Source organism: Ochotona curzoniae, unplaced genomic scaffold (genome assembly GCF_017591425.1).
Source record: "Ochotona curzoniae isolate NIBS_2020 unplaced genomic scaffold, NIBS_Ocur_1.0 contig_520, whole genome shotgun sequence".
NCBI classification, from domain to species: Eukaryota; Metazoa; Chordata; class Mammalia; order Lagomorpha; family Ochotonidae; genus Ochotona; species Ochotona curzoniae.
In genome coordinates, this window is record NW_024466457.1 from 1,414,752 (window position 1) to 1,424,223 (window position 9,472).

Consider the following 9,472-nt stretch of genomic DNA (forward strand, 5'->3'; position numbering starts at 1 on the left):
TTATTGTTTCTGTAGCTTTTGGGCAACTTTAAGGATAAGGAACGCACCACAATTGCACAGCAAGTCAAAGGCAAGAAGGTCTGGATAGGAATCAAGAAGCTGCTCATGCTGATTGAGATGTCCTTGCAAGTAAGACATGTCCTTCTGGGATTCAGGCCTCGCCGGGCAGCGTCCAAGTCTCTAGGTTACAGAGTTAACTCTGACTTTTACTTTGGGCAGTTGCTGCATCCTAGAACTGGAAAGAACTGGGAAAGACAGATGTTCCATTGACCCGCACTTGAGAGATGACTTGCTGTGGGTCCCACAGGCAGTTAGGCAGTGGTTGTGTAAGGTCACTGGGCCAGTGAGGAGGGCTGGGAGTGTCCATCAGTGCCCAGTAAGCCACCACACCTGCACCCACACCCAGGTGGCCACCACGCCACACCACTGTTGTCAGGGACAGGCTGATTGAGTCATACAGCCTGGCCTAGGGCTCTGTGCATCTTGCCCTGGCTGTGCTCCTAGACAAATGATGACAGGGTTGAAGCGTCCAGGATCGTACCAAAAACTGGGTCCCTCGGCTGCTGGGCCCCACAGGAGATGTTGCTGGATCTTTGTCCATGGGCAACTTGCTTTACCCCTCTTGGAACCTCACGCCTTCATGTGCCCATCCTGTGTCTTCTTGTTCAGCTTATCTGCCCCCTGCTGACTGGGAGGTGGGCACCGTGGTTCTCATTGAGGCCACAGCTCCCTGGAGCAGAGCTGGGCACACAGCAAGGAACCTAGGCCACTGTTGGTGACATGAGTGACTCTGTTCGCTGTGTTTCTGGGCATCGTGCACCATCCTGAATGGCCAGCCGCTCAGCCGGTGGGTGGTGGGCAGTGGCAGCGGTGGCAGCAGTGCCATGGAAGCCTCGCAGCTCCACTGAAACAGACTTCGTGGACCGAGTACAAATCGATGCCCTCCAGTCTCTTCCGAAGATTTACGGGCAAGTTCTGTGGTTTTCTAAAACCTAAGGGTTCCACTACTGAGCTTACAGAGGGACTTTTTGTTTTCCATTATGAACTAGAAGTCTAAGTTGCAGGCCACTTTGCCTGGGCAGTTGGGTTAGCATTTCAGGCAACAAAAAGGGCTGTCAGAATGAGCTCTGCACTTTCATGTAAGTTTCAGCACTTTTTGTTTTTGTTTTTGATAATTGCAGAGAAAAGCTCTATGGGTTTCCCTTCCCAGCCCCTAGCCCCCACCGTCTCCTGAGTCATTGACACCTGCAGGTCAACAAGCAAGTTTATGCCACCTAAGGTCACGGGACAGAAAGTGGGCGTGGGGCGCCACGCCTGCGGGGCGCCTCGGCCACCTCGTGGGCCTCTGAGCCTGCAGTCCTGCCTGTCCTGTGGGTTTCCTGCAGCTGAGTGGATTCACCTTAGGTCTGCAGAGGGAGCCGAGCCCAAGTGCAAAGGCATGTGCTCGGGCGGGCCGAGGGGCAGTCACGTGACCTCTCTGTTCCCCCTCCACGACTCTGTCAAAACTTGCACGGCACACAGGATCTGCTCTGACTGGATGTCACCTGAGGGAATAAAGTCATTTATCTAGATTACTTTTTTCCTCCCTTTCTCTTGACTTTTAATTCCATAGCTACAGGCAAGTCAGTAAGTCGTTGCTCACACATATTAAATACGTTTAATGGGCAGAGGCCTGCAAGTACTGACTGACTACAGCCGAGCTCCAGCCAGTTCATTTTTTTTTAAAGAACTTGACAATTGATTCATATGTAATTCTATTCCCAAAGAGGAAAAAAATGTTTCTTTTGTTAGCTCTTTACACTTTTTCTTAGTCCTTTGTAGTCAGCCCTCTTAACTTTGATACATTTGAAACTTCTGTTCAGTGGCTCTCTAGGGTAGGCAGAGAAGTCCTTTTGGGGGTGGGGGGAGCAGTCAGAGGGGGAATCCACCTGCACCTTTGCCCACAGCTGCTCCCCGGCTTGAAAGTTCTCCCTGGAGGGCAGGGAGTTCCCTCTTGGGAAACAGACTCCTGCCCAGAACATATTTTAGAAGTTAGGTGTACTGCTCTCAATAAAAATTCATCTTGAGGAATTCAAGATGTTTTGAATGATCATTTTCTGGCGGGCCAGTGAGAATAAAGTGTATTTGAACAAATCAGTGTGAGTATTAAGTAGAAAACAGTAGAAATCAATAGTGTGGCTCTCCAAGCAAACGCCTGAGTCCCTGCCCTGCCCTCTGTTCGGATTCCTTAGCAGTCACGGTCATGGTCACGGTCATGGCAGACATGGGTTCTTCTCCAGGGCAGAGCAGTCACAAGCTTGTGTTCATCACATGAAGACACTAACCAAGTGAGACCAAGGCCAACGGAGGCTGGGTTGTTGCTCCTGGGGAGTTGCTAATAGCTGGTTGTAGTTGTCTAAGCAGCCTGTTTGGTTTCTCCAAGTCTGGTCTTTTCTGCCTTGGGTGAGCCTGTAAGTCAGAAGTCCTGTGAGCCCCCACGGGGACACTGCTCTGGTCCCAGTGTTGCCTCATAGGTGGGTGGTACCTGTCAAGGCCTGTGAGCAACAGCCAGCCAGGTTGCTGGAACCCAGGACACAGTGTCCACACTGGGAAACCCAGGTGCCTCCCTTGGGCACCACAGTGGACTTTGTGGTGCGGCAGGATCAGGATGTGGGTGTGCAGTCACGCACAGCCTTGGCAGGAGTGTGTGCGTCGTTACCAAGCGACACCACTGACCCCTCTCTGTCCCGTCTTGTGTGTTTAGATGGATCCTGAGTACCGCGTGAGGAAGTTCCTGGCCCTCCTGCGTGAAGAAGGAGCGTGAGTACAGCCAGCTTGCGAGGCCACTGGCCCAGCTCCCTGACCCTCCAGCACCCCAGCACCCGTACCAAGGGTGGCTGCCCAGTGCACATGAACGTGACCACTTCTTTCTTAAGTAACCTTGCCTTCATTTATTAGGCTTCTCCACTGTGTTGTAGGTCTGAGGGACCAAGCAAGGAAGTTGATTCTGTTGGTTTTCTCTCCCTGTCCTGCTTCGCAAAACTTCCTTGTCACAATGCAGGCAAAAACTCGATGGTACATATTTATCAGAACCTGCTTTTAAGTGCATGGAGCTGTGGCCGTTGTCTTTTGTGAGATGCTCACCTTACAGCAGATGCATAGTGGGAAAATGTAGGAAAGACGTTGGGAAGCTGTGGGTGATGTCGTGGCGAGGAGCTCCTCACAGATGCTCAGCTGTGTTCTGGTTTGGACATCTCTTTGCAGTAGCCCCCTGGATTTTGACTGAACATAACTGTCTGTGGGATGCAGTGACCAAGGCGAAGAGAGCCTGGGATCTTCACTCTCCTCCAGATATGGACTCAGCGAAAGGTTATCTACCCTCAACATGTGCTCGCGCTGCATGATTTGTGCAATGACGCTCCCCGCCGTCCGCTTCCCGGAACCCTCTCATGCTTGGTGGAAGGCGCACAGTGGCTGTAGGATGCTGCGGTTGACCCCTCGGGCTACGGCTGCCTCCTTCCGACCTAGAAGCTCCACAGGTGAAACATTCCATGCTCGTGAACACTACGTTTAGTAAGCTCCCCGCCACCCCACCTGCAGAGCTCCCGGCAGAAGCAGCGAGCGTTGCAAGGCAGTGCCTGGCCTGCTGCAGGCTAGCAGCCTGTGTGCAAAGCAGGAGGCCTGACAAAAAGGTGGTTCCTGAGGACTGTCTTCCACTTTCCAGTGGCAACACAAAGGTAGTGGGGTGTTTGGATGGACATCGAAGACATTTTCTCTGATATTTCCGGAAGTGCTTCCAGGTTGCGGTCCCCAGTTAGATCGTGACTGTTTGCTCTCAAGTCAGGCGCTCTGTGGTGAGAAGTATGCTCACCACCACTTGCTAGATGCTAAAGACCTGTGAAAGATGGAGCAAGTGTACACCCTAAACAGAAAGGAGTTATTAAAATGAAATCATTTACAAACCTCCCAGCACTAATTAGGGTCCAACTCTAAGTGGGTCAGCTCCTTAGCATCACATTAAAGCCTTATTAGTCAGCATCACCACTCTTGCTTTTTTTCCTGAGCTTAATGACTTACTTAGAATTTGCCTTCCCTTTATTTTAAATTACCGGTATACTGTCTAGCACCTCTAAACCATCGCCATCCAGGACAAGGTAGCAGTTTCCCGCCCATAGCACACAGCCCTTGTCCTCCACATACCTCTACCCAAGGCAGGAAGGACCCCTGGAGCCCTGGAGGGGTGGAGGGACGGTCTCTCTCACCTCGGAGTCCCCAAGAATGAGCCCGGCCATCAGACCCGGGGTGAGGCTTGGGGAGCTTGCCACTGTCTCCTCACTGCTGCTCAGAATGCAGGGACACTGCCCAGGAATCACAGTGGCCCTTGGCGTGACTCTGTCATCCCCACAGGGGAGGGCGCAGCCCCTGCTATCTAGATGCTTCTGCGAGAGAGGAGTGTCGTAGCTACTTTGTTTCGCTTTTTCAGCCCCAGCTTATTTTGTGGCTTTTTTAAAAAGTGGACGACTGTATTGTGAAATTGTGTGGTTCCTGGTGGCTAGTGGCTGGGTCAGCTCAGCCAGCACTGACCCTGCCTCCCCTCCTCCCCCGCAGCAGCACACATTGTGTCTCCTGTTGAATGAGTTCATGTCTTTGTGTCGTGTCCAAAGTTATATTGAAAAATACAGATATTATATTGTTTAATGCAAATGATGGAATGCAATAAAGAGTAAATATACTTGAATAAATTCTGTAAGCCAGTATTTTATACCAAGCAGTGCAGACAATGACAGGAACACACAAAGAAGGTGGGGCTCAAAAAGAAGCCCATCCCTGTCTTGTTACAGCCAGCGTAGCAGGTGATGGTTTTTACTTAAAAATTTCTTGGAAAGTGAATCCAGCACAGCAGTTACGGGATTGCTTGGCATGGCTAATACCAACATCCCATATCAGAATACCTCCGTGTGAATCCCAGCTCCGCTTCCAGGTCTAGTTTCCTGTTGATACACACCACAGGAGAGAGCTGTGGTGACTCAAGTCCCTGGGCCTTGGCCACCCACACGCCAGACCCACATTAGATTTCTGGGATCCTGGCTCAGCTGGACCCAGCCCCATCTAGCATAGGCCTTTGGAGAGGGAGTCTGTGAGTGGAAGATCCTTGGCTCTCTATTTTGGCTGACATCTGTGTTGTCAGCATTCCGTATGGACGACAGGTCAAGTCACAGTTTCTTTACTTCCCATCCAGCTCCCTGCTGATGTGCCTGGGAAAGCAGTGGGAGATGGCCCAAGGGCTTGAGCGCCTGCTTCCCATGTGGGAGACCCAGAAGAGGCTCCTGGCTTTAGCCCGGTCCAGCCCTAGCCACTGAGGCCATTTGGTGAGACAGCACAGAGAAGATTAGTAGATCTCTGCATTTTTCACTCGCTCTTTCTTTTGTTTAAAGGGGGAGATAATGCTTGAAACACCTGCATCCTGCATCAGAGTATCTAAGATCAGGTCTCAGCTGTACTCTTTTTTTTTTTTTAAGACCCATTTATCTCCATTAGAAAGGCAGATCTACTGAGAGGAGACACAGAAAGATCTTCTGTCTGCTGATTTCACTCCCCAAGTGGCCACAATGGCTGAAGCTGAGCCTATCCAAAGCCAGGAGCTTCTTCTGGGTCTCCCATGCGGGTCAGGGTCCCAAGGCTTTGGGCCATCCTCTACTGTTTTCCCAGACCACGATCAGGGAACCAAATGAGAAGTGGAGCATCCAGGACATGAACCAATGCCCATATGGGATCCTGGTACATGCATGGTGAAAATTCAGCCACTGAGTCATTACACTTGGCCCCCACTTCCACTGCTAATCCAGGTTCCTGCCAAAGCACCCAGGAGCCAGCAGATGACAGCCCACATGTTCGGGTTGCTGCCACCCAGATGGGAGAGCTGGATGGAGTTCCAGGTACTTGGTTTCAGCCTTGCTCAGCCCTGGCTATCGCTGGCATCGGGAGAGTGAACCAGTGGATGGAAGATTGTGTGTGTGTGTGTGTGTGTGTGTGTGTGTGTGTGTGTGTACGCACGCATGCGCGCACCTTTCAAATAAACAACAAAACTTCAAAATGACTACTCCTTCCTGTGAAAAGCACAAACCAAGGAACCTCAACCTTCTCAATGAGGTTCCTTCCCATGGTTTGCTTTGATATCCTCCAGTTTTTGCACCTTTATGAGGCTGTCAAATCTCTGAGCCTGAACCCCGTACATTTGTGTTGGCTCAGGATGGGACCAAAGGCAGCTCAGAGCGTTGACTCTGTAGGGCAGAGGGCAGCGTCAAGGGCATCTCTGACAGCAGGGTCAGCTCCCCAGAAGCTCTGGGAGGAAGACGCTAAGGCCAGGCTTACAGCAGCACAGACTTTGCGAGGGGACTGAGGCTCCGTCCAAGCGGGTGCAGGGCCGCAGTGTGGCTGGGATGACAACCGGGCCTGCCAAGGAAGCAAGGGGCCTCCTCCCTCTGCTAGTGCGCTGGTTTTCAGTCTGAAACTGTAATTAAAATCTCAGGGGATGATCTTACCCTTCTTAAATTTGCACATCTCCTGAGACACTTTAACAGAAAAAGCAAATTGTTTTGGTTAAAATCTGAAGTATATTTTGCTTTAAGAGTGACTTTTCATAGCCTAAAAATTACAGAAGCCTCTCCTTCAAATTCCAACAAATCATAAAAGCTTGGAAGGTGATAATGCCTGTAAAAGCAGTGGGTCTGCCGTCTACACCCAGAGGGCCAGAGCAGGGACCCACTTTCCTGCCATTTGATGAAAAATGGGACTCCTTAAAGCTCAGAGATGACAAGTGCTATGATGTAGCCCTATTTTCCATCAAATAGTATGGCATTGAAAGGCATCCTTTCATTGGATTATTGTGGCTCTTTTTTGTTTTTTTATTGGAAAGTCAGATATACAGAGGAGGAGAGACAGTGAAAGATTCCATCTGATGATTGACACCACAAGCAGCTGCAAAGGCTACAACTGCATCAATCTGAAGCCAGGAGCCCGGAGCCTCTTCCAGATCTCCCACATGGGTACAGGATCCCAAAGCTTTTGGGCCGTCCTTGACTGCTTTCCCAGGCCACGAGCAGGGAGCTGGATAGGAAGCGGGGCCACCAGGATTAGAATCGGTGCCTATATGGGATTCTGATGCATGCAAGGCAGAGACTTCAGCCACTAGGCTACCAGGCTGATCCATGTTTTTACTCTTTTTTGAACTTTCTCTTATGTTGGAAGTCTCTGTGATTCTAGGGAAACCGGGTGTCCAAGTACAGCTATAACCTGTCTTCTCTTTGGTCAAGGGACATGGCTAACGCCACGTAAAAAAAAAAAAAAAGAAAGAAAGAAAAAAAGAAAAAAAGCAGTTCTGGTAAGCATGAATAGGGACCTTTTACAGGGCTGGCCTGCTTGGAGGTTTTCATACCCAGAATGCTCTTGGGTGCTCATTTGCTTAAGATGAAAGTGAAATAAAAGGTTAAAAGGTGGATGGTGGCCCGCATTGGACAATGTTGAGGGGCTGTGTCCAGCGACACATCTAGCCCTTTAGAAGGCTGAAATGTAACTGTGCTGTGGCTTCAGCCTTTCACGGGTGAAAGACGCTGCACTGGCCAGACGAAGTTAGGAACCTCTGGCAGCTGATCCTAATCCAAGCTTAGAGTCCTCACTGCATGAGGCAGACTGCTTCTGTCCTGTTCTATTGCCATAAGGTGACATAACTGTGTTCCCAGGGCTGGTGTTGTGGCTCAGCAAGCTAAACTGTGGCCTGCAATGCATCCCATACAGGTGCTGGTTCAAATCCCAGCTGTTCCTCTTCCAATCCAGCTAATGCACCTGGGATGGCAGCCAGCAAACAGCTTGAGTGCCCGGGCCGCTGTACCCACTTGGGAGACCCAGATGAAGCACTTGGCCTCAGTTTGACCTAAAACTGGCTGTTGCGGCCATTTCAGAAGTGAACCAGCAGACAGATGTCTGTCCATCTTCTGCCACTCTGCCTTATTAGTCTTGAAAAAAAAAAAGTTCCTAAAAACAAGCCAAGAGAAAGCAAACGAAGGCGGAGTCACTCTGAACCCAGATGCAGGTCCCTTTTCTGAGTAGCTGAGCACAGAAACATCTGTGCCTGCAAACTGAACTTCAGTGCTCCTCAAGAAAGTGCAGCCTGAGTTCTCGGGGTAGCCCAGGAGTGGGGTCCCCACCCAGCTGGTGGCCTCCCCACCTGAGCCCTGGCCCAGCACCCAGCCCCATGTATCCTGCTCTCACAGGGCTGGGAGCTGGCAGGGGTGAAGGCCGCTTGCAGGTACTTCACTGTCAGTAGGACAGATCCTCTTTTCCCTATCAAGAGAGCTGAAAACACTGTTGAAAGGAAGGGACTAAAGCCATGGCCTGCTGACCGCAGGCCCCATGCTTCAGGGGTGTCTACAATATTTATATGTGCTTCAATGTGCTTGGATCTCTGACATGAATTACAGCCCAGATTGGTTAGTTTTAAAACTGGAAATTCCTCATCCACAGCTGACTCAGAACAAGCTCAGTCTAGAAGTCCTAGAGCAGATGAGACGCCCAAGCCATCGGGGCGGAGAGAGCAGAGACAACCCTGATGAGCTCATTCTACACACCGTGGCCACCGCGTTGCAAACCATTCCAAACCGGATACTCCTAGGTCAGGAGCATCTGGCCACTCCACCCCGGGGACAAGGTATCAAAGGTCGTGAGTTTGTTTACCTTCTCTTTAATGGCTTAACAGAAAAAAAATGCAGGATGAAATATATTTTCTCCAAATATATATATATTTATATAATATATAATCTTAGTTAACTCAAAGGTATATACATTGTATAATAAATAATATTTATAAAAAGAGACTTTTTGAATATAAAATCAAAAAGATCAACAACTTCTACAACTTCTTTACAAAACTTTGGATACAGCAGATTGGGAGATCTCCAGTGGATGCTATGAGCCCACTACGGCGAGCAGAATTACAGTGTCCTCAGGTGCTGTTAGCAAATGATTACTTGTCAGCTACGCCCCAGAAACGTGACTTAATCACTTTTAATATAGAATACATAGGTAGGAAGCGATTGTTTGGAAAACATGTATCCATTCTGAAATATTCTCACAGAAAGCAAGCAACATCCAGTTGACATGATAGAAAAATGTCCCAGTCTGAGTGAGCTGGAGAGGGGTCACTTCCGACTCCGTGGAGGGGGTGGGCTGTGTGGTGAGGCCAGCAGCTTCCTGGGCACAGGCCACCTGCCCGCTGGCCACGTTGGTAAGCCAGATTCCCAGCCCGGGGCCTCGGATCAGCAGCAGGGAGACGCCAGAGAGGAGACAGGAGACACATCTTTGTTCTGCTCTCCTCTGCAAATGTGGCTCTTTCTTCAGATCCCAAGGAAGACACAGCAGCTGGCTGGCTGGCCCCGGCTGGCTGATCCACTAGCCTTGGCTCTGCCCGCCTCCCCAGGGCACCCAAGAGGACCAGGTG

At 50.3% G+C, this 9,472-nt stretch overlaps 1 protein-coding gene across 2 annotated transcripts in view; it reads left to right on the forward strand.

The window, feature by feature from the left end:
- The window catches only part of NSF (N-ethylmaleimide sensitive factor, vesicle fusing ATPase), a 137,750-nt gene extending 133,036 nt beyond the window's left edge, over positions 1-4,714 (forward strand). For both annotated transcript variants that reach the window (XM_040989297.1, XM_040989298.1), the window contains exons 19-21: positions 16-129; positions 2,744-2,799; positions 3,244-4,714. In XM_040989297.1, the coding sequence (XP_040845231.1) occupies positions 16-129; positions 2,744-2,799; positions 3,244-3,265 (192 nt within the window). In that variant the 3' untranslated portion in view covers positions 3,266-4,714. The remainder of the gene's footprint in view (positions 1-15; positions 130-2,743; positions 2,800-3,243) is intronic.
- The last annotated feature ends 4,758 nt before the right edge of the window (positions 4,715-9,472 follow it).